Source organism: Ahaetulla prasina, chromosome 7 (assembly GCF_028640845.1).
Source record: "Ahaetulla prasina isolate Xishuangbanna chromosome 7, ASM2864084v1, whole genome shotgun sequence".
NCBI lineage: Eukaryota > Metazoa > Chordata > Lepidosauria > Squamata > Colubridae > Ahaetulla > Ahaetulla prasina.
The window spans coordinates 18,027,622-18,053,614 of NC_080545.1; the positions used below are offsets into that span (position 1 = coordinate 18,027,622).

At 38.1% G+C, this 25,993-nt stretch overlaps 1 protein-coding gene across 3 annotated transcripts in view; it reads right to left on the reverse strand.

Moving 5' to 3' along the window:
* Positions 1-25,993, reverse strand: part of CELSR1 (cadherin EGF LAG seven-pass G-type receptor 1) — a 187,637-nt gene that overhangs the window by 90,496 nt on the left and 71,148 nt on the right. For all 3 annotated transcript variants that reach the window (XM_058191494.1, XM_058191496.1, XM_058191493.1), the window contains exons 3-5: positions 18,762-18,984; positions 15,774-15,889; positions 8,640-8,728 (exon numbers count right to left, since the gene is read on the reverse strand). In XM_058191494.1, coding sequence (XP_058047477.1) covers positions 8,640-8,728; positions 15,774-15,889; positions 18,762-18,984 — 428 coding nt within the window. The remainder of the gene's footprint in view (positions 1-8,639; positions 8,729-15,773; positions 15,890-18,761; positions 18,985-25,993) is intronic.

Sequence of the window (25,993 nt, forward strand, 5' to 3'; positions counted from 1 at the left end):
GATCACGTGACCGTGGGGATTGGGGATGTTGCAATGGTCATAAGTGAGAAGACCAGTTGCAATTGTGAACAGTAGCTGAATGGTTATAAATCAAGGACTACTTGTAATTCCCAATTTGCTGCTGAGAAAAATATATGAGGTGTCATCCATGTTTTAAGTTCTTGAAGATTTTATTTCTTAGGAATACATGAGCAAAATATATGGGCGCATTAACTATCGGATCACCATCCATCCACTCTTACTGAAACAGTTATGTACTTCTATGAATCACTAATTCATTGAAATGGCAGTAGTTCAGGATTGAGTCAATATCATAGATAGCTTTTTTCAATTCTACATTTTAAAAAATATTTTCTGGCAAAGACTGGAAAATGAACTATAAATTAAATCTCTAGTTCTTTCTTTCTGCTTTGAATTCATAACTTGACCTTATATAAACCACTCAGATTTAGTTCCCTAAGAACAATTCTATGTAAAATAGCTAAGAGGGTCTTGGAGGCTCTATGAAGAGCTTCCGAACTATGAAAGTGGTGTGTATCGTATTATTACTATTATCAATCAAATATTAATTAAGGCGACTGCTATCTTCCCCAAGACAAAGACAAGTGATTTATAAAGCCATTTTGCAGAATGAATGAATAAATACAGTTTTACTCGTATATACGAAGCCCAATAAATTGAATCCAAAAGTGAAAATACCTTCCATTTGGAGATTTAATTTTTTTTAAAAGAAACAAAAAGTAAAGGAAGCTTCCCAAGAAATATGTTGATAAGTAGATACAATTGGTAAATAGATTAGAAGAAACCAATTGACTTGAGAAATCTGGATTTTAGCAATAAACAGGAAAGTAAGCATGCATATTGTCTCACACAGAAACTACAAAATTGAATGTAAGCATCAGCCTATCTATAGCTATTAAGGATCACTTAGAAATAGTCCATCCCCCCAAGTGGTGGTGCCTTACTGTGCGGGGGGTGGGGGTGGAGGGGAGGTCCTAGTAAGAATGAGTGAAGAATGTTGGGAATGCACATCAAATTCAGGCAGGGATACTCAAGGTCATCCTGTAGATGTCAAACCAAGCAGGCATCTACATCAGGTAACTAATGATATTGGAGAATGCCAGAGGCAGAGGGTCACTTTAGTGACAACAGCAAAGGTATCACATCATATTGCATGGGAAAAATCTATGGTAAGCCATTCCTGTATTTTTTTCATTTATATTTATATATGGCAAAGTCCAGGTTACAAGATGGAATTCATAAAAGAATATATTAAGAGATGTATAGAAGTTTATACAATGAATGATCGATGTTTGAAGTGTCATAAAATTATCAAGCATTCATATCGTAAAGTATCAAATTTGGCTGATTTGCAGCAGCTACACAGCAACATGGTAAAATATGTTATTGGCATAATAGTTAGTACCTTGATTTCAAATCTGCCATCTGCATGTAATTTAAGTGATGCAATGCATCTGAATGATTCTGATGTATCAGTGCTGTGTCAAGTTTAGACACAACATCCCATATATTTATTGGCACAGCCCAAAATTTTTAAATTATCTTTGTCTTAGAAAATCTCTGTGGTACTTTAAGACTTTGTTAAAACAAGAGCTTACCAATAAACTGCCTCCAAACATGTATTGCTTACAGGCAAGTGTTGATTTCTAGTTCTGTAGAATTTGGAAAGGAAGCCTTAAGGGAAAAGGGAGCACAACAAGGCAAGCTTGTGGTTTAGCTTTGCTTGCAGTACCCAACAATCCAACACAGGCAAATTAAACTGAACTTGTGCAATGTCTCCCTTCTTTTTCCTCAAATATTTTTTTTAAATTTTTACTATATAAAGAAAGAGCAACAATTTCAATGTCTACATAAACAGTGTGTTGTCTGGTTACAGTCAGGGATGCGCTTCAAAAATTTTAGCAAGGGGTTCTCTGCCCGGTTGATGGGTTGGCATGGCCATGGTGGGTATGGCATAGTCAGCCTCCTGCACCATGGCGGGGAGGGGGCACTTTTGCCCTCCCTGAGTTCTGGAGGCTTTCCTCGAGTGTTCTGGAGGGCGAAAATGGCGTCTCCAGGCTCCGGAAGCCCTCTGGAGGCCAGAAATGGGCCCTTCCCATTTCTTTCTCGAACTTCCGGAGGGCCCATTTTTCGCCCTCCCCAAGCCTCTGCACATGCCCTGCACTTATCTGCATCCAAAACGGGTCGTGCGGGAGAGGTGAGCGGGGTCATCCAGGACTGGGATTTGGGGGTTCTCCGAACTGCACAGGATCTCTTGAACCCCTGCAAAGCTCCAGCAGCCCACCCCGGTTATAGTTAATTTGAGCTATAGTCTTCATCATCATCATAATGTTCATTAGTAGTGATCATATAATAACAGTATTTTATCCATATAATATTAATACTTAATTGTTAATGGTAAATCATATTTATAATAAACATATCATAATAAACCCTCATGGTAAAATTAATCCTTCGCTTATAATTTTAAATATTCTAACTTCTGTTTCTGTTATTTAACCATAGATAAAATGAATCTCATGTTTCAAAATATTCCGTATCTTCCTTCTTTCTAATTTCAAGTGTTAATCTATCCATTTCTGCACATTCTAGTATTTTATTTTTTTAGAAGATGTGGCGATCTTCACACCTTTACAATGTTGTGCAAGTACAATTCTGGCCACTGTTAACACATGTAATAGGAAATACATAGTCCCTTTATTATATTTTTCTGGTATGATACTCAACAGAAATATGTCTCCCTTCTTATTGGGTGCCAAGAGTTGATGTGGCTTCTCCTTTTTCAGAAAGAAAAAGTTGTGTTTCTTGTTATTATCTAGATACTACAAGCTGTTATTTCAATATAACCCTTCTCCACCCTGTTATCATTTAGTGGAAATCTACAGATTTCCTATACATCTATGGGCCTCCAAAATGTGAACTGCAGTGGACAAATAATATACTTATCCGGTTTAGAAATTTCCTTTCAATGTAGCATTTAGGTCACCTACCAGGATGTCTTTAGACTTAAGGCTTAGAATAACCTCATTGTCACTGTAATGTAATCGACATACATTAAAATGAAATTTTGTTGCACACAGCTCTCAAAGGGTCACCACCTCCAATATACACTACATAAACATGACTAAATAAATAAATAAATAAATAAATAAATAAATAAATAAATATGCATATACCCACATATATGACATGGAGAAAAGCACAGTCTAGTTCGGATGTATACATGCACATGGCGAGAAAAATGAATCTTGCGAGTTTACCAGACGGATGGCATAGGGAACAAAGCTGTTACAGAATCTGGTAGTCCTGCTAAAAATACTTTGAAACCTCCTCCCAGAGGGGAACAACAGAAACAGACGGTAATGTGTGTGTGTGGGGTCTCTAACAATGCTTTGAGTTCGAAGCACATAGCGCTTTTAAGCAGTATCTTGAATAACAGGAAGCGAGCTTTCTATAATCTTCTCGGCTGTCCTTACCACTCTCTGTATGAACTTTCTATATGAGGCACTGCTGCCACCAAACCAAACAGTGATGCCATTTGTTAAAATGCTCTCAATCGGGCCTCTGTAAAAAGTGGCCAGGACAGAAGGAGAAAGATCTGCTCTCCTCATCCGACGCAGGAAACGCAGGCACTGGTTTAGTCCTTTGACTTTTTTGTTCCTTAGTGTTGGTTACATATCCTTGTATAATCATAGTATCTCAATAATTTCAATTTGGATAGGACATCACCAGAAAACGTCAGAGCTGTAGGATAGATAGGGGGATAGAAAAATTGTCCCAAAAGGCAACCATGGCAAATCACTTGCACATTACTGCCAAGAAAATTATATGGGTGTGTCTTATAATTAAGAATTGTTCCTGACTCAAGGGAATCTTTATCGTACAGTTCTTTTATTGCTCTCATGCTAAGGTATTTTAATGTTCTTATTTACATTTTCTAAATTTCTATTTGCTGTAGCTTTAACTTCTGGGAAACTGTTCTGGGAACCTATTGAAGTGTGGAATATAAATTAAACAAGCGAATAAATAAGGCAAAAAGTCAACTATTGATTTGAACTGGCAAACAGGCCTGCAAAATCTTATGCCGATGCCATTATTAAACCAGCAAACTGGTTCGCTGAGTTCTAAGAGGTGGAATTTGTGTTTTTATAAGCAGGGTTGTCCATACACAAAATGATTTTTCTTGTCCGTAAATAATTATATTGTTAGAAAACTGCTTTATTACTTGAACAAACTTGGGATCCTGAAGTGAGGCAAAACTTTATTTTTAACTAATGTGTGGGATCACTTTTCTTTTTAAAGAATACCCTGGAGCAATGTCAAGTCGTTATCTTTTTGGCAGCTGCTTAAAATTCTAAACCAACAACCACACCATGAAACCCAGACTTTTGCTGATATATAAGCTTTTTCCCAGGATTCTTGGCCAACATGAACCAATGACTCCAGTAAAAGAACTATGGATTACTCTATCATCTGTCATTTTATCAGTGTTTTTTCAAGGAAAGCAACTGAACTGTAACAACCAAATGTAAGGGTATAAGCTGCAGATTGCAAGAAAATTTATGGCAAAGACTAAGTAGGTACTTAAATAAGCTGCAAATAGCTATCCTCTCCCAGTAATGTTAAAATAAAAGATAAAGAAATAAGAAAGAGTGATGTCTTTCATAAAGAACTCAAGGCAATGACCTCATGACATGTAGAAGTAAACAGAGACAAGCTTTATGAGGATGAGCTGCAGTCAGCCTCAGGCTCACATAATCCCGACGACAATGGTGCCGTGAGAAACTTTAGAAATTTAGCTCCACTTTAACTTAATCATAATTTTCAGTAACATTTTCATTCCGATATTCCGGGTTCACATGACAACTTCATTTACAAACAGAGAGAGAGAGATTCCCCAATATTCTGGTATGAATATTAAGCTATTTACTGTTTTTTTATGATATAAAAAAATATTACCCATTGCCTTTTTGGAAGGGGGGGGGCTCATCCTTATTATCCTGAACTATATTTAGTGTTATTTTCAGCCAAGTCCCTCTGTTGTGGGCAAAGGTCATCCTCCAAACATTCTGATTCAAAAACTCTTAAGTTTACATTGAAAGTACAAAGTAATCCTGTCAAACTTTTAAATCAAACCCCCCCCCTTTCTTTATCTCGTGGATAATTCATTGATAAATGGCATGGGCAAATGGACATCCATGGTGAGGGTGCCAAAAAAGCCAGGAAGACAAGCTTCAACTAACCCTGGACCCTGAGTTCTCTCTTCTCACATGTGTTCTCACATCAGTCTCTGAACTTTATTATTTAAGGGCTGCACTTAAGCTCCAAAGACCACTCCAAAGGTTAATATGACCCCCGAAGTAGTTATTTAACAGATTAACAGAGTTGGAAGGGACTTTGTAGGTCATCTAGTCCAACCCGAGCAGGAGACCCTACACCATTTCTTGTCAAATGGCAGTCCAGTCTCTTCTTGAAAGCTTCCAGTGAAGAAGCTCCCGCAACTTCTGAATGCAAGCATTGGTTGATTGTTCTCATTGTCAAAAAATTTCTCCTTATTTCCAGGTTAAATCGCTCCTTGTTCAGTTTCCATCCATTATTCCTTGTCTGGCCTTCAGGTGCTTTGGAAAATAGCTTGAGCCTCTCCTCTCTGTGGCAGCCCCTCAAATATTGGAAGACTGCTATCATGTCTCCCCTGTCCTTCTCTTCACTAGACTAGCCATTCTCAGTTCCTGCAGCCGTTCTTCATATGTTTTAGTCTCCAGTCCCCTGATGATTACCAGATGCAACCAAGATGATTATTTTGGTTCCAACATGCCAAACTTATCCTTGCAAATTACTAACGAGAAACTTGAATAGAGGTTATGTTTATAAATCTTGGTACTTTGGTAGAACCAATTACTTTACAATGATAATTATTTTTTTTATAATTTCAATATATATTGCAATTTTAAGCGGCAAGAGTTATTCAACCTTGACTAATCTCAAAAAGCCAAGCAGGATTGGATTTATATTAGTACTTTAGTGCAAGATCAGCAGGAAATCCAAGGTAAATTGAGAAGTTTTTTTTAAAAAAATGTTTCGGTATTGCTAGTGAAAAAATATGCAAGAATTATATCCATGTAATCGCCATGTAATTCAAAGAAGTCTTTACTTTTACCCTTAAATGTCTAAATTAAAAATAATATTCTGATAGTATATCAAGAGCAATAGTACTACTTATAATAAGAAATACTTGCTAGGACACTGGGCACTCTTTGTGCTGATTTTAATGACTTTAAAACTAAAACCTGAAAGAAAAGGATCAATTGTGATTTTGCTTTTCCACTTAGAAAAAGCTATTTGAACAGAGGAAAGAAGTTCACTTTTGACAACAAGGAGCAAAGTATTAATGTCACATTAATCCAAAGTATATTATGTTCTCATCATTAGACTTCCTCATTAAGTACCGTATTTTTCACTCTATAAGATGCACTTTCATCCCCAACCCCCCAAAGCAGGTGGAAATATCTGTGTGTCTTATGGAGTGAATATTGCAACCGGTGCAGGGTGGCAGGGTCCTTTTACAGTGTTGAACCATGCTGAAGTGCAGGAGTCAATAGGCAGAACTGGCACATGAGAGGACACCTATCTGTGGTCCTCTCAGGCTCCACCTCCTGCCCTCACTACATTGCTGCTCCATATTCGGCGCTCCATATTTTTTTCTCTTGTTTTCCTCCTCTCAACCTAGGTGTGTCTTATGGTCCGGTGTGTCTTATGGAGTGAAAAATATGGTAGCTTCTTAATGGCTGTAAAGCTTTGGACCATAGCTTTTTTTTTTTTAGCTACAGGAGCGCCCTTTGTCATTTCAAGGCGTTTATTTATTTTATTTATTTATTTATTAGATTTTTATACCGCCCTTCTCCCGAAGGACTCAGGGAGTAAAAGCCAAGTAAAAACATAGACATAGACAAAAATTAAAAATGTATTAAAAAACTAATTATAAAATGGCCAAATAAAATTAAAACTAAGATAAAACCATCCTAAAACCCCACTTAAAAATTTCATCAGGCTAACCCCGCGTTTAAAAGACCAGAGGTCGGGGAGTTGACACAACCCCGGAGGCTGGAGCCCCCACAGAGAAGGCCCTCCCCCTGGGGGGCTGCCAGTCAACATTGTTTGACTGACGGCACCCTGAGGAGGCCCTCCCTATGGGAGCGCACAGGCCAATGGGAGGCTATAGGTGGCAGTAGGCGGTCCCGTAAGTAACCCGGTCCTGTGCCATGGAGCGCTTTAAAGGTGATAACCAACACCTTGAACTGCACCCGGAAGACCACCGGCAACCAGTGCAGGCTGCGCAGGAGAGGTGTTATATGGGAGCATCGCGGTGCTCCTTCAAATACCCGCGCAGCCGCATTCTGGACCAGTTGGAGCCTCCTGGTGCTCTTCAAGGGGAGCCCCATGTAGAGAGCATTGCAGTAGTCCAGGCAGGAAGTGACAAGGGCATGAGTGACCATGCGTAGGGAATCCCGGTCAAGAAAGGGACGCAACTGGCGAATCAGGCGCACCTGTTAAAAAGCTCCCCTGGCGATGGCCGTCATGTGTTCTTCTAAGGACAGCCGTTTAGATATATGTCGCTTTGAAAGTAAAACAGCAGACTCACTGGTTTTCTTTCTTTGACCTTGGAATGCTTATGTATGATTTTTTTTTTCAACATTGGACCCCCCCCCCAATCATTTGGGCACCAAGGACCAGTTCCGGGGAGAGAGGATTTTCCACGGACCAGAGAGGATGTGGTTTCGCATTCTGCCTGCATCCCACGGATGGCCCTTTGCTTGTTTGTGCAGCCTGTTGTGACCCAGGCCCAAATAGGTAATAATAAACTTAGTCCGTGGAAAAACAAACTTTATTCCAACAGCTGGGAATTACTTCATTCCCAGCGTCGTTCAACTCAAAGTAAAACAAATGCCTCCCAACACAAATTCCTTAGTTATCTCACAAACCTTAGTCCAATTAGGCAAACTGCCAAAGGCCCTTCCAGGCAAACGTCCAGAAGCCCCCAAAACAAAGACATATATGAAGCAGAAGACGAAGCAGAAGACGCAGCTACAATGTTGTTTTCCGGCAAAGCTGAAACGCTGGTGCTGGTCTGTTTTAAGCCTTATGAGAGAGGCCAATCATCTCTTGGCTCTACTCCCAAGTTGTCCTCTCTACTTGAGCTGCTCTTGCCTTCTGGCAGCTCTTCTCATGAGTGCCTTAGGAACAGACTCCTCCTCACTTCCCGATGGCCCTGGCCTCACCTCAGCCTCATCGCAATCCGACTCCGTTACCAGCTCCGTAAGCTGCTGACGGACCACAACACAGCCCAGTTTTGGGAATGCCATGGACTGGTGCTGGTCTGCGGACCGGGGGTTGGGGACCCCTACTTTTACATTATTTTGTGAAGAATAGTCACAAATGGTTCAAAGATATTCATTCATCATTATGGAATATATCCAATTAACCTATTGCAATATAAAAAAATGCATCAGCCCCAAAGCAAGTGTTCCATTTCTGTAAGGAATTCCTTGGTTTATGTTAACTGAGAAACTGATCCAATCTATTGAGCTTATAAAGAATATCACTAAAAGAGCATTCCTTACCTTGTTATAATATTGCACTTGGACAGAATGCCACTGCCCATCACTAACTCCTCCTGGAACAAATGGAGCAACAGTTGTGGTTGTTTCTCCTGAAAATACCATGGAAGATAGAGAGGGGAAAAAATGTTCATCTTAAAAGTTCCAGTCTTGAAAACATTCATTTTCTGCAATTAACAAAGACGTTAATCCTAACTGGTACAATCAGCAGCAAAATATATTGAACAAAATATTAAGCAGATTAATACCAAAGACTTTAAAGATAAATCCATTGTACATATGTATGTATATACAGGTAGGCCTCAGTTTACCACCCACAATTGAATCTGAAATTTCTGTTGTTAAATGAGACAGTTGTTAAGTGAGCTTTGCCCCATTTTACAAGCTTTCTTGCTACCGTTGTTAAGTGAATCACTGCAGTTAAGTTAATAACACAGTTGTTAAGTGAATCTGGTTTCTCCACTGACTTTGCTTGTCAGAAGGTCGCAAAAGGGAATCACATGATACCAACCGTCATAATACAAGTCAGGTGCTCAACGTCTGAATTTTGATTACATGATCATGGGGATGCTGCAATGGTCTAAGTGTGAAAAATGAACCTAAGTCACTTTTTTCAGTGCCATTGTAACGGTCACTAAATAAACTGTTATAAATTGAGGACTATCTGTACTGTACATTGTTCCCTCAATATACTTATGAATTAAGACAACATGTAACAAAGTCTTTCAACAGAAACATGTTTTTTCAAGATACTTTACATCAAGTTAAATACCGTATATACTCGAATATAAGCCGATCCGAGTATAAGCCGAGGTCCCCAATTTTACCCCAAAAACTGGGGTAAACTGGGGACTCGAGTATAAGCCGAGGGTGGGAAATGAGGCACCTACCGGTTGGGGAAAGCCTCCCTCCCTCAGCTGAGAAGGCTGGCGGCTCCCCCGCCCCGCCCTCTCACTGCACCGGCAGGGCTTCCGTCCGGTAAAATGTGAAAAAAAGAAGAAAAAAAAACTCGAGTATAAGCCGTATATACTCGAGTATAAGCCGAGGGGCTTAAAAAAAAAAAAACCTCGAGTATAAGCCGTATAGACCCGAGTATAAGCCGAGGGGACGTTTTTCAGCACAAAAAACGTGCTGAAAAACTCGGCTTATACTCGAGTATATACGGTACTTGGATTAGAAATGCTATGCAGAAAAATAATAATAAAGAGAACAATTTACATAGATAAAAGCAGTTTGAGAAGGATGCTGATCCTGGCAGATTAAAGAACTGTTGGAAGAAAAAGAGGCATTTGGCAGAGAAAGCTCAAATTTTCTAGTGACTCCATGGAACAGTTTGAAAAACCCTGCTTTGGATATCCAGGAACCACCAACCCATGTAAAGCTAAATATGGAAAATTCTTGTCAATTCATCTGTACTGGAATGGAAATTTAGTAACTTCGCAGTAATGAATGTATACTAATGCAGCTATATGTCTTTCCAGCTGAAGTTTCAAACACAATCCTATATCTGATATCACATTGTGACTTCTTTTTAAATGGACAAAATCAGACATATTAGCGTAAACCGGTCAAAAACAATTAGAGGCTCTTAAAAGAGCTTACAGGGTCAAATGTGAATTTAGAAGTACTTCCAACCTGCAAATCTCTTTTTCAAGGGGACTGTTACATATTGATTACAATCGGAGGAATGTAAATACAAGACATTAGTAGGCATATAAAATCACACTTAGAAAAGCATTTGTTGCCATTCAAATTTCACTTACAATTAATGACAACAATAACATTAGCTGTAGAGTGGCATAAACAATGTTAAAGGCAACAACAAACCACTCATGGCAACTCTAAGTATATATCCATACAAATGTATATTGTGTATTTCTAAAGGTGTCTTTGTGCTATAGCAATTGTTCTTCATCAAACACATAGCAAAGGAATGAAAACAAATCACATGCAAAAAGTAAATATTTAGGATAAATCAAGAAAGTGAAAACAACTGCAAACTGACAACAGATATAGGAATTTCTGTGTGTTTTCTTCAGGCTGGAATCTAACAAGAATGACAGATAAGGTGTTGGGGGAACAAAGAAAACATTTTTCTTCCCAGAAAATTACAGAAGTTCTACCCCTGCCCTGAATGTCATGGCTTCCTTTCTTTCACATTGAAATGTCTTTTAAAGATTGGATTTGGTAAAGAACAAGCTGCCAAATAAGTTATGCAGACTAGTACAACCAGCCCAGTGACTATTCACTGCTTCTCTGAGGTAATAGCAAAACAAATATCTGCAGGAAAAGTACACAAGGACCTGTCAAAATGGGCAGGTTAGGTTTATCATGAGTGACTAGCTGGACAAAAGTTTCCACTAAAGAAGAATAAGAAAAGGGAAAAAAATGGTTAAGAATTAAGACCAACAACTATACAATAAACCTCTCTGTATTTCCCCAGTATTCTATTCAAATGCAAACATTTACCTCAGTTTGACACACACACACCTGCTTGGTTCATACAGAAAGGTGTTCAATTGAGAAAGGAACACAAACATTGCCTTTCATTAAAGATGGTGAATATACTTCTGTGTTGTTTTTGTGAGCATTTCAAGAGGAACACCCACTCTTCTTTTTCGAGAAGCATTTTGCATCTGAATAGAAGTGAAATTACTTGCAAAAGAAAAAACTTTAATATTCCTTAATACTGCCTCACAAAAACAAGTTTCTTTCTCCTGAATCTGTTATAATGTCTGAATGCCTGTTTACAGTTGTAATTATTCAAATGCAACGTCGCACTTGCGAGCCTATAGAAGCGATTGTCAGAATTGTACAGAATTGATCTAAAATATGTTCTATTTTCATATAAATAATCTCTTGATTACCACTGAGTTGGATTTTTTAAAATAAATAGAATAGAATAGAATTTTTATTGGCCAAGTGTGATTGGACACACAAGGAATTTGTCTTGGTGCATATGCTCTCAGTGTACATAAAAAAAAAAGATACGTTCATCAAGGTACAAATTTAACTTTAGTTCCAAAGTTATGATACAAACTTCAACAGAAGAAAAGGGAAACAACAACAAAGTAAAAACTAAACGAGACCAAACATGGAGTTGGATTTTTAATCTATATTTGCACATAAATTAAAAGTAAATATGTACAGTATGCCACACATTTTCTCAATGAGTAATTAAGGGGGGAAAAACATTCCTAAGTCACCTTAAATAATAGATTATAGAAGTTGCTGATATATGAGTATGTTGTATGAATATGAGTATGAACAATAGTATCTATATTTTTAAAAAGCAATTAAATGGAGCTGCAAAAAACACTGCAATGTGCATGGAAATATCCTCTCCATCCATGTTGGCTGAAAGTATTACTGTAGTAGAGTCAAATAAAGACACTCTCAATTGCAGTTGTTGGCAACTTCATGGACAAATCCAACTTGCTTTCTTGATAACAGTAGAACAGCACTTTGCCATTGCTTCACATCAATGTCTCCAATAATTTCTCTGACCTGACCTAGGTTTGCTTCTTGAAATTTTATTTTTATTTATTTATTTATTGTATTTGCATTTATATCCCGCCCTTCTCCAAAGACTCAGGGCGGCTTACACTATGTCAGGCAATAATAATAAGCCACAGTCAGTTAGATGCTACTACTTTGATGTGATATAAACCAGTGGTGGGTTTCAATTTTTTTTTATTACTGGTTCTGTGGGCATGGCATGACTTGGTGGGCATGGCAGGGGAAGGATACTGCAAAATCCCCATTCCGTCCCCACTCCAGGGGAAGGTTACTGCAAAATCCCCATTTCCTCCCGGTCAGCTGGGACTTGAGAGGCAGAGAATAGATGGGGGCGGGGCCAGTCAGAATTTTTACTACTGGTTCTCCGAACTATTCAAAATTTCCACTACCGGTTCTCCAGAACTGGTCAGAACCTGCTGAAACCCATCTCTGATATAAACTCTGGATTATGGTTATTATTACTAAATTTATCTTTTGATCAGAACATTTATTTCAATCCAGAGTTAGTTATATTTTTTTCTATAAATATTATTTCATAAACAGGATTTTTCATAAAACAGACATATATTCAATGGACTCCTATATTCTCTGGACTGTAAATGCACATATATCATTTAATATCTTGAAGATCCAATACAATTTAGAAAAATGAGTGTAGGAATATTCCTGTTGTTTTTTGCCATAAATCTTTTGCAAATCGCATCCGGCTACTAAGGTTTTAAACAAAGACGTTCTTGCAGGATTAGTGTTCTACCTTAGCGTTTCTCCGTCTCTAGATAAGAAGGCGTTTGTAGGTTACAGACATAACAAACAGTTGATACAATCTAGACAGAAATCTTCTCCGGCTACTGTATATTTTATCTTGATTTGCAATTAAACTTAGTAAATAGAAAAGTATTGCTTTGGGCAAAAAGCTTTAAATCTAAATTTAACTGTTGCATTTAAGGACTTGAACTCTGAACTTTTCATGTGCTATGATCCACAGAATAATGGCACAAAAAAGTCCTATTAAAATATATTCAGAATATAATCATATTTATAATCATATTTACTATTGAGGATTTATCATAAATGTTTATCCATGGCAGAATTTTCTATATTTACATAATTTCAGCTTCATGGTGTAAAAATAATCTGAAAACTACTTTCCTGAATCAGATATCGGTATTTTCTAATAATTTTTCTTTTTTTCCTTTTCTTCACTTTTTTTCTCTTTTGCTTTCCTCCCGCTCTCTCTCTCTCTTTTTCCCCCCATTCCCTCTCCCCTTCCCTTCCTTCTTTTCAAAATTAAACATGCATGTAATAATAATAATAATAACAACAACAACAACAATAACAACAAGAGTTGGAAGGGACCTTGGAGACCTTCTAGTCCAACCCCCTGCCCAGGCAAGAAACCCTACACCATCTCAAACAAATGGTTATCCAACATTTTCTTAAAAACTTCCAGTGTTGGAGCATTTACAACTTCTGCAGATAAGTTGTTCCACTGATTGATTAATTGTTCTGTCAGGAAATATCTCCTTAGTTCTAAGTTGCTTCTCTCCTTGATTAGTTTCCACCCATTGCTTCTTGTTCTACCCTCAGGTGCTTTGGAGAACATCCCGACTCTTTACAATGTAATTGTAAAGGGGGACTCTAATAAAGGCAGATTTAGCATTTTATTTACAAAACACGAATCTTTAAATAATTTTGTCAAGCATTAATTTCAGTATTAACAGGTTTTAAATTCTCTTTTAGAATAATTTATCATGCAGCTGAATGTATTTTTACTTGAAAGTGAATCTAAGGTTTATTTATATGACATTTATAGGATCCATAGAGCTGCAATCTGAATCCTTAAACAAAACCGGGTTTGTTCTGAATTCACATGCACGAAATTAGGCTGCTATCTATGTTTTTCACATAAAGTAAAATAGGTTAGGCTTTGTTACACGTTCTCTTCTCAAGGCAGAACAAATAATTTAAGGTTCACACTTCTGGTTCAGGTACATGAACCTTCCAAGCACTTGGGTTTTCAATTGACTCCTAAAGAAAACTGGGAGTTTCCATACTTTGCAAAATGGAGGGCTTTTTTTTTTTTTGGTTTACATTTATATCCCGCCCTTCTCCGAAGACTCAGGGCGGCTTACAGTGTGTAAGGCAATAGTCTCATTCTATTTGTATATTTACAAAGTCAACTTATTGCCCCCCCAACAATCTGGGTCCTCATTTTACCTACCTTATAAAGGATGGAAGGCTGAGTCAACCTTTTAACTCAATAACTGCAGAAAAAACAATTGCTACCAACCTGCCTTCCACTGAGCACCTATATACTGCACGAGTCAAAAAGAGGGCTATGAAAATATTTACAGACCCCTAGCATCCTGGACGTAAACTGTTTCAACTCCTACCCTCAAAACGACGCTACAGAGCACTGCACACCAGGCCAACTAGACACAAGAACAGTTTTTTCCCCAAACGCCATCACTCTGCTAAACAAATAATTCCCTCAACACTGTCAAACTATTTACTAAGTTTCTACTACTATTAATCTTCTCATCATTCCTATCACCCATCTCCTTCCACTTATAACTGTATGACTGTGACTTGTTGCTATATCCTTACGATTTATATTGATTGTTTCTTAGTATGATTTGATTGCTTATTTGTACCCTATAAATATCACTAAGTGTTGTACTTTATGATTCTTGACAAATGTATCTTTTCTTTTATGTACACTGAGAGCATATGCACCAGACAAATTCCTTGTGTGTCCAATCACACTTGGCCAATAAAGAATTCTATTCTATTCTATTCTATTCTATTCTATTCTATTCTATTCTATTCTATTCTGTTCTGTTCTGTTCTGTTCTGTTCTATTCTACTCTACTCTACTCTACTCTACTCTAATCTAATCTATTCTAACCTAACCTAACCTAACCTAACCTAACCCAAGCCAAGCCAAGCCAAGCCAAGCCAACCTAACCGCAGAGAGTAACAATACAATAATAGTGAATAGCAAATCTATAATTTTTATTCATCCTGGACAACAGAAATATGGGCATGAATGTGAGACTGGACACATTTCAGATTCAGTGTTGAAACATATGAGGACACTCACATAGCAGTTGGCATAAGCATCTTTTCCCATGACATTACAGCTGCCTGTCATAACCCCGAGTAAATATATCTTTAGTTTAAGAAGTTGCAGACAGATACCTTCTGAGTGGTCATACACATTCCAAAACATTTTCTTACTTTGGAATCTGAAGTATACTTCAGTGCCATCTGAAGTATGGTGCTGTTCTAGCATAAGTATGCATAGATTAATTGGGCCATAATTTAGCAGTATGTTAAATATTCAGTGATATTTAATTTTAAAAAAATATATAACAAAGAATCATCAGTGATTACACTTAATATTAGGCTCCATAAGACATGATTTCTAACAACACGAATCTTGAAAACAAAGCATTTGAAATGAAATTTTATTTTCTCCAAGGAAATGTATAGGGCGGTGGCCTTAGGGAAGAAATTGCATCACGAATATCATGATTTAACATCATGAAGATTTTTTTCAAAATTTAGAAACATGTTTTATTTAGTAAAGAGTTCCAGTCATGGCAAGTATCTTACCTGCAGAAAATGTTAGCTGGATCTGTTCTTCAATGATCTCAAGAGCAATAAAATCATGTTTCTCATTAAAACGTCCATTATAGAGAAGCAAAGCATTCCTTTCCCTTGTTGCAAACCTACATTAGAAAGAAGCAACAAAACGTCACACGAAACATTCACCAGTCAAACAAATTCGGTAGCCTACTGCTACCGAATACCTCTCACCGACCCGTGCGCTCTCACAGAGAGGGACTCCTCAGGGTGCCGTCAGCTAGGCAGTGCCGTCTGGCGACACCCAGGGGAAGGGCCTTCTCTGTGGGGGCTCCCACCCTCTGGAACGAACTTCCCCCAGGACTCCGTCAACTTCCGGACCTCCGAACCTTCCGTCGCGAGCTTAAAACACACTTATTCATCTGCGCAGGACTGGATTAGTTTTTAAATTTATATTGGTTTTAAATGGTTTTTATTATTTATATTGCTTTTTAATTCGGCTTTGTAGAATAAGTTTTTTAACTGTGGTTTTACTCTGTATTTATATGTCTTTTACTTGCCTGTGAACCGCCCTGAGTCCCTCGGGAGATAGGGCGGTATATAAATGAGATTAATAAATAAAATAAATAAATAAATAAATTAAGTAAGTTTTGCTAGACATGTTACCAATGTGGAGATTTGGGTGTGGGTGTGTTTTTGAGTCAGCGTTGATGCCTGATGACTGCCTGCACTAGCCCCTGCTGTGTTTTTTTTTTTGATAAGACCTTCAGAAGTGATTTGCCCTTACCTTCTTCTTCTGAGGCCTGAGAGAGAATGACTGGTGCCAAGTCACCAGCTGGCTTTGTGCCTAAGGCAGAACTAGAACTCAGTGCCACAGATTCTAGTCTGGTGCCTTAACTTATTACATCAGGGGTGTCAAACTCAAGGCCCGCAGGTGGGATTCTGCCCATGGGGTGTTTAGATCTGGCCCGTGGGGCCGCCCTGGAAACAGCAAATGCCCAGTCCGGGGTGCCTCTGCCAGTCTGCAGTGCCTCTGGAGCTCGGGAGGGTTGCGTATGGCCCTCCCAGGCCCTGTTTTCGGCCTGGATGGCCTCCTGCAGCCCTGTGCCAGTGAAAACGGAGCTCGGGGGATCACGCACAGCCCCCTGTGCTCCAATTTTACTGGCAGAGGGCTAGCAAAACAAATTAAAAGTAAAACAAAACAAAAGGAGAAATGTTTCCTTTTCTGTCCAAGAAGGGACAGGAAAGGAGAAAAGGAAAGAGGAAAGGGAAAGAAAAAGAAGAAAAGATGGGAAGAGAGCATGGAAGGAAAAAGAATGAAAGAGGGGAAGGAAGAAGAAAAGCGAATGAAGAGGGAAGGAAAAAGAAGGAAGGAAGGAAGGAAGGAAGGAAGGAAGGAAGGAAGGAAGGAAGGAAGGAAGGAAGGAAGGGATGGAAGGAAGGAAGGAAGGAAGGAAAGTCCTCCCTTAGCACTTGGCCACCAGCAGACGGCAAGGCTCCTCTGGAGCAGGGGTCTCCAACCTTGGTCCCTTTAAGACTTGTGGACTTCAATTCCCAGAGTCCCTTAGCCAGCAAAGCTGGCTGAGGAACTCTGGGTGTTGAAGTCCACAAGTCTTAAAAGGACCAAGGTTGGAGACCCCTGCTCTGAAGGACAAGGGTTTGGTGCTATGCTGGCTAGAGAATTCTGGGAGTTTTAGTCCACAAGTCTTAAAGCTGCCAAGTTTGAAGACCTCTGTATTAGATCTTTTGATATGAAGATACCATGATTGAAACATAGACCTTCCCACACGTTCTGTATCCTTGAACTATGGTTCACCATTGCATGAACTAAACTCTTCTCTGGTCCATGGTGACATTACTGCCTTTAAAGAAACTTTCCCATGTGTGGAGACTTATCCTGAATCTTTACTTATAGAGAATTATCTGAGCAATGGAATCTTGAGTGGCCACGTTTGAAAAATACACAGGTTTCCTATGCATGTTACTTGCCCAGCACTGTCATTTAAGAGTGCATTACTTTCAGCATACTCTAAAGAGCATTAAAGTCCAGTAGATATCAAAAGAATAAAAGCTTCCTTTTTTATTACTACATGAACAGCCTTAAGAATATTGCATTTCTGAAGATAAGCTAAAAACACATTTAAAAACAAATAAAATAGTGCTCAGTGTTATATCTGGTTCTTATTTCAAGAAAAAGGGTTTCCAACTGAAATCACAGAGTCCAAGAACCTTTTTTTTTTAGAAATGTAGACCTAAAATTTGGTCACACAAAGAAAACCTTCTTGAAACAAGCTCTGCCTTATATATTGCAATGACCCGTTAACCATCATAGACCTCTAACTGAAATCTCACCTAGAAAGATTTATGCTGACATTAAAATTAAATGAAATTAAAGTTAAGTTTGGTATAAAGAAGACAGAAAGGAAAAGGAGGAAAGAAAAACTTAAAAGAGACATTAGTCAACTTGAGAGTTGATGCATAAATGTGATAAGTAGCTTAACAAAGAAATGAGACAGGTCGTACAGGATTCTGTAGTGTCTCTTTTTCCTCAGCCATTTTTACAGTAGGTTTTTTAGCAATATGACATCTGTAAACCATATATAATTTATAAGCTAGAAAATTTTATTACCTATCTATACATTTTGTGAACCTGTGATGTTTTTAAAAAAATACAAACTGCAGTCATGAAAGGTACAGTTAATTAGATAAAATCTTCAAGCCCCTGATGTTCCAGGGACTGACAGGTTAAAAGATGATGCCAACTTGAGCGTAAATGTATACTCTTAAAATCTTTGACAACCTCAATCTCAGTTCTTGGTCAACCTCAAAGAATTCCCTGACTGTGGAAAAATAAGTGTAAAAGTAAGGGAATCATTTAAGAAACAGCAACAAACCTTTTTATTAGGTAGACATTGCAAAAACAATGAGTTTTAAGATGCTTACATTGTGTTTTGAGGCAATACAAATTTGCAATGACTTGCAAATTTTTCATACAAGACTGGAAGGAGCGATACTTACATGAGCGATACAGTGAAATGGAAACGCTGCCTTAATCCCTTGAAGGTGACAAATGACTCCGGAGGGAAACTTCTTGTGGTCATCTCACAATACGGTCTCTCATATTCACCAGAGGGGCATTCACATTTGAAGCCTCCAATGAGCAGGTTAACACATGTACCCCCATTCTTGCAGACTCCGGGTGCACAGCGTCCTGAGCGAGCATTCACTTCACAATATTCTCCTAAAAGTAGAAAGAGCAAGGCTTACCAGTTATGAGAAAGCAATTCTGTACCTCCAAAACAGCTAATGATTCAAAATCAAATTAACACATAATATTTAATCTTGGCTGAACTAAAACAGATGTTATCAGTGGGTTGTGGGCTAAATGTTTATGTCTAATTCCATAAAAGAAAGTTACCAATCCTGACCTTATGAATCAGCTGGGAAAAAAACACACCTATGTCTCTATTCTTCAATCAGCCTTTTCTCCGTGCTAGGAGATGTCACTATGTCACGTTTGTCAAAATAATTCATTTTTAAGAAAGCAATTGACCTAGTTGTGGAAAGAATACTTCCTATGACAACAAGGAAACCAAAAAGAAACATGTAAATTACATTTAATTGACATCCTCCACCCCAAAACAGTCAACAGTTTTATAAAACTATCATTAAAACCCTTTAATGACAAAATGTTTTTCTACACATCTTTCAAGAACAGCCTCATTCATGCTATCTAATCAGGGCTAATATTACTGGTATCTAGTTATCATGGTAAGCCTCTCAAGATTGTTTTTGCACAATCTTCTGAATCAATGAAGGGCTAAGTAAAGAGTTGTCATGGTTAAATTGAAAGTGCTTGTCTACTGAGAAAACCCAGGCTTCTGTTTGAAGAAATGTATTCCAGGCCTTATAAAAGGCAACTGACAACAAACAACAGAACATGGACAGGACCACACACACACACACACAAATAGGGGCAAAAAAAATGACTGGCAAAAAGTGAAAAGTATATAAAAATACATATGATTTGAAAAATGAAAAATTCATCTGAATTTTAACAAGCACAGCTTTGTACTATTTGTAATAATTATTACATCTATCGTCACCACTATTGGTTTTGTATCTCTCTCCCTTCCAGTCGTGTAATGATCCAACCAAGATAGTTTAAATTCAAAATGAATATCAATCTTAAAGCATAACTGTAAAATTGCAATCAAAATCAAAATTACAAATGCCATGCGTCGTGGAAATAATGACCTTTTAACTATGATAAATAATTATAAAATCATACAATTATAATAAAAAGATAGTCCTCATTTACTGACAACTTGGACAGCAGTTGCTTGGCAGTGATGACAGTGATGAAAAAGTAATTTTGTGACTAATGTACGAATTTACAACCGTATATTTATGACCTAGTTTGTATTATCCTGTGCCTCAGCCACTTTTTCTCCTACCCCGCAGAGCACAGAGATTGCCTTAAAAACTTCTCTTTTTTTTTACCACAGCACTGCATGCCCCTAAAAAGTGCCATCTGTAAATTAAAAAGTTCAGCACTATGATCTTAATTAGTTGATTAGAATCCTTTCCCAGATCACAGCTGCAGTCTGAAATTAATACACAGAACACAGGGCTTGAAGCAGTGGTGAAATGTAAAATTTGTTATTACAGGTTACGTGGGCGTGGCTTGGTGGGGGAAGGGGTAATGTGATTGGGTGGGCGTGGCCAACTTTTTTTTTTACTTTTAAAAGCATTTTTTCTACAACCTCTTAAACCGAAGAGGTTGTAAAAATGCTTTTAAAAGGCTCTGATGTTCCCAGCTGAGTTGCCTGATCGTCAGAGGCTTTTGTTTTCTTTTAAAAGCATTTTTTTTTGGCCTTTAAAAGAAAAAAAAACTTCTGACGATCAGGCAACTCAGCTGGGATCATTAGACGCTTTTAAAAGCATTTTTTACAACCTCTTTGGCCGAAGAGGTGATAGAAAAAATGCTTTTAAAAGGCTCTGACGATCCCAGCTGAGCCGCGCAATCATCAGAGCCTCTTTTAAAAAAACTTTTAAAAGCATTTTTTAGCCGAAGAAAAAATGCTTTTAGAAGTTAAAAAAAAACCTCTGATGATCGCGCAGCTCAGCTGGGCATGGGGGTGGGGCAGGGATTTTTGCTATCGGTTCTCTGAACCACCCGCCACCATCGCTACCGGATTGGGCCATCCGACCCGAATCGGGAGCATTTCACCCCTGGCTTGAAGGGATCTTGGAAATCCAACCCCCTGCTCATACAAAAAGGTTGTACAATCTTTTCTTGAAAACCTCCAACAACACCCACAACTCCAGGAGGAAAGCTGTTCTATTGGGTTAGTTGTTCTCACTGTCAGGAAATTTTCATCTTAGTTCCAGGCTGAGTCTTTCTATCTAAGTGATCTAACTCAGTGGCTCCCAACCTTTTGGGCTCCAGGGACTGGTTCCCTGGAGACATATTTTTCTGTGGACTGGAGGGGGCGTGGTTTTGCGTGCTGCCTGCAACTCGCAAATGGGCCTTCCTTGTTTGTGCAGTCCAGTTTCTGGAAGGCTGTGGACCAGTGCTAGTCCGCGCACTGGAAGTTGGGGACCCCTGATCTAACAGATTTAATCAGTTTTATGCTGAAGGCTTTTGTTTGCCTCCTAAGTGGCTTGTAGCTCATAGCCAGGAGATTTATAAATGGCCTCAAACCAAAGACTCTAGGACTAGGTGTATTCAGAGAACAATGCATTATAATAATACTAGAAGAGTACTGGTTTGGTGTACAGTTTGGTTTAGTGGTTAAAGCATCAGGCTAGGAACCAAGAAGCGAGCTCAAGTCTCATTTTAGGCACAAAGCTAGCTGAGTAACTTTGGACCAGTCACTTCCTTCCAACCTAGAAAGAAGGCAATGGCAAATCACTTCTGAAATCTTGCCAAGAAAACTGCAGAGATTTGTCCCGGTAGTTGCCAGGAGTCACTACTGACTCAAAGCCACAAAACACAAAACAAAAACTATAAAAACCAATAATAAGCGCTGTCACATTTGATGCAGATCTTAGTTACCTAAGCCATTCAGCGAAGGGTCATACTTTCTCTAATAAAAATTGCAAATAATCGTTTGTGTGAGTTTGCAAAATTTCACCAGTCTTGTAATTTAGCAACATAGTCTATATTTACCTGACTATTCTTTCTTGACTTGAACTGTCATCAATCTGATATTGGTATATTTATTTATTTATTTATTTTAATACGGTAATTGAAAAGGGGACTAATAAATCAAACAAGAAGCAGGCTTTATTTTGCTGAGAGTGCATTTACACAATAATTAGCCTTAAGCTTTACCTCCTGGACTCAGCTGAAGCTCCAATTTACTGAGCTATCTTGAGAACTTTTGCTCATTCTTTGCAAACAACATAATTGGGATGAAGTGGTTGATTGAACACTAAATTGACTGGAGAGTACACTGAACTGTGAAAAGTCTACGAGACTCAATAGCATGTAGATTTCTTGATGGTGTGTGCTAGATTTGTTATCTCATGACAACAATGTCACGATAATCTCTGGATCCACAAGCATGAAAGTTGGCTACAATTCACAAAAGTTCATATAACGATATATATATAAGGTCTTGGATTAAATGCTTATACTATGATGAATCCATGAATGAATCAGTACTTTCTCATGGTATGTACTAAAGAATACCATGGGGGACTATTAAACTATTTCAACAATACAATTAAGTCTTGTGGATTCAGCTTCACAGTTCCTTAAGATCCTACTGAGTTCTTGGTTCTACACTGATACTGGAAGAATTTGGTTGTTTTTCCATTACTGAAAGTGGTCACACAAATTTGGGCCTTACTGGGAAGACAAGTAAAACACATAGGTAAATTATAAATAAAGCTAAAACAAATTTATCAAAGATGCCGTCAGTGAACTAACCCTAAAGCATGTATACCAGAAGGCATTATTTTTTCAATCATTAGATAAGGTATGGCTTGCAAATGACTCCTTTGGAAATAATGTGCCACCTTGATGGTATGCGACTGGTGCAGGAGTGAAACTCTGGAGTTGTACATAGATAAGCTAGTGAAAGCGTTTAGGGTGTTAAAGATTACCCTTTGCAAATACTGAAATATGAGCTAAGTTTGGAGAACTCAAAAAAGAGGCAGAATTGGAAAATGCTCTCTCTCTCTCTCCTCCTCCTCCTTCCCTCTCTCTCACAGAATAATGCAACAATGAATGTCAGCAATAGAACAGTCAAAGAAGTCAGTTCACATTTGATAATTCACAAAAATTCCCTTAATTAAAGCAAAAGCTTGCCTCAGAATTTTCAGAATCCAGCTAAATTTACATTTCAATTCAGTAAACTCCTGCTTAACTCACCGTTTTTTTAAAACAGCCTGAGATTTAAAGGGGATTGGTAAACCTTAATGGCTGGTTCAGATATCACAATAATCTATAGTTAATAATTTCTTAGTTTTGTCCTTTCCCAGTGTGGTTGTGAGGAATGGAATCTTTTGTTTACTTTTTGACTGACCCTTACATGACAGTTTATCTCCAACCTATAATTAATCTTTATGGCTTATTTGAAGAAAGCTCACTTCAAGCCATGGGCTGTGGAGTTATTTTCTTTTGAAACAGATCACAGTTAAGTTCAACCATCTTTGTGGTTAATACAGAAAGTTCATGGTGAATACTAGTGAATTTAAATGAAAACAAAAATTTCTAAAGTCTTGCAGTCAAGCGTCTCTTAATAAGCAAAGGTACACAAAATTTCCCCTGTTTTCTTTTCCTTCTCATTTTCCTCATTAGGTATCACAGAACAGAATAAGCACCTATGATTTTCTTTTTGTCATTTATACTCGAAAAAAATTTAAAGAAAGGAAATAGTATTCTTAGCGTTAGGGAATTTTAGGACACATATGCTCATGAAAGAATCTGCAAAAATTACAAATGCATTTTCAAAATCATTGTCTAGTTATAAAAAGGTTGTTCAAGATTCTTAATCTATGAACTAACAAAAGTGTTATTTATTGATTTCCTTATTTTTTTTCATCCATTCATGCATGTATATGTGTAAGTATGTAAATTCAGGGTTACTCATTCTTGTGATCTAAAGTCTAAAGAAATGGATACAGCATAAGATGAATCTGAAGAGTGAAGAAGAGGGGCTAACAGTTTAGCCAGAAGCTATAATAGAAAATCCAAACCTCACTAAACCTACTGTAACTCAATTATTTGCACACACCCTTCCGTACCTCTCAGAAGTACAAAATGAGTGTGCTTCCAACCAGGAATGCAGTATGTTGATACACGCTGTTTAGCCTTTGGCAGCTTGCAGTCATGTTCATCTCCTAATAACTGATGCAAATAAGCACCCTATTGTTTCTAGTTGTGAACAATGTGCAAATGAAAGACTGTAGCTTATTCTCAACTCAGAGTACAAATAAACTTGGTGTGCTTTCAAGAAAAGAAAGCAAATAAAATTTTTGGAGACTATAATATATTTGAAGTGATTGTCTGTTCGTAGATTATACTTCTAATATAGTTTTCTGAGTCAGAGTATCTCAATACTTTGGCATGATTTAGTAGACAAAACTACTGGACATAGATTGTGCAAACACATTGTCTGTCACTTTCTATAAATCCAGTCAATATCCCAGAGCCATTGTTATAAATAAAAAATTCAGACAGACCCCCGTGTAAGTTATCTTGAGCTCCTAGATAAAAAGAAGGACATAAATGCGAGAAATCACTGAATAAATAATAAGTTATTTACTAAGGCAGGGGTCCCCAACCCCTGGTCTGTGGCATGTTAGAAACTGGGCCATGCAAACAAGTGAAGCCCCATCCGTGGGATGCAAAACCACGCCTCCTGTGGTCTATGGAAAAGCCTCTCTCAAAGGAATAAGTCCTTGGTGCCCAAAGCTTGGAGGCCACTGTTGTTGTTAGTTGTTGTTGTTGCGAAGTTGTGTCCAACCCATCGTGACCCCATGGACAACGTTCCTCCAGGCCTTCCTGTCCTCTACCATCATCTGAGTCCATTAAGCTCATGCCTACTGCTTCAGTGACTCCATCCAGCCACCTCATTCTCTGTCGTCCCCTTCTTCTTTTGCCCTCAATCTTTCCCAGAATTAGGCTCTTCTCTAGTGAGTCCTTCCTTCTCATTAGGTGGCCAAAGTATTTGAGTTTCATCTTCAGGATCTGGCCTTCTAAAGAGCAGTCAGGGTTGATCTCTTCTAGGACTGACTGGTTTGATCACCTTGCCATCCAAGGGATCTCGCAGGAGTCTTCTCCAGCACCAGAGTTCAAAGGCCTCAATTCTTTGGCGCTCAGCCTTCCTTATGGTCCAACTTTCACAGCCATACATTGCAACTGAGAAAACCATAGCCTTGACCTCTATAGAATGCCTCTGGGTAAATGTGTTCAGTCATTGAACAATAATAAAAAATAATTTCCAATTATTTATATATTTATTTATATAAATAAATATTATTTATAACTAAATAACTACTTATCTTGAAGTGAATTGGTACAGTAGTTCTACTCATAGTAATTTACCAGATTATCAAAAGAAACAAAATTAAAAAAGAGAAGCAAAGGTGAATAAAATTAGTGACAGGAGAAAGATCTACCACTGTTCAAGACAGAGTAAGAAAAAATACCAGGGGTTACTCTTCCTCTTGAGCAATGCCTCATTCAAATCTCCCTTGGTCACCAGGTCTGAAAGCAGATAAATTATTCTGTACTTCAATCCATACATTTTGCTGAAAGTGTACTTCAAAATACATGGGTTTTTTCCTCTAAAATTATTGGGAAACTACCTTGATCTACAAAGGGAACCTGGTGGAAGATGGTTACTCTTATTCCTTCTTGCACTTCTGTTCTGAAAGGTGGGAGGTTGGAAACTCCCCATCTTTTCAAGGTCAGGGGGAAAAGAAGAATGTGAAGGCCAGAATAAGCAGCTAAAAAAAAAATCTAGCTTCCGGTTAGCTTAAAAACAATAAAACGTACCCACAGTTTATGCTTCATCTAGAAAATCAGCCTCATTGAAGAACTGCTAATATAGTTTCCCAAATTCTTCTGAATTCCCAAAATGCATCTGATATAACACAGGAAACAAGTCAAACTACAGATATGGCTGTGTACAAAATACCCATTTTTAGTCTAGTTAAACCACTTTACAAGCCTTCAGGTTTTAATATATTGCTACAGACATAACATTGTCTCTTACAGAACAACAAATGCC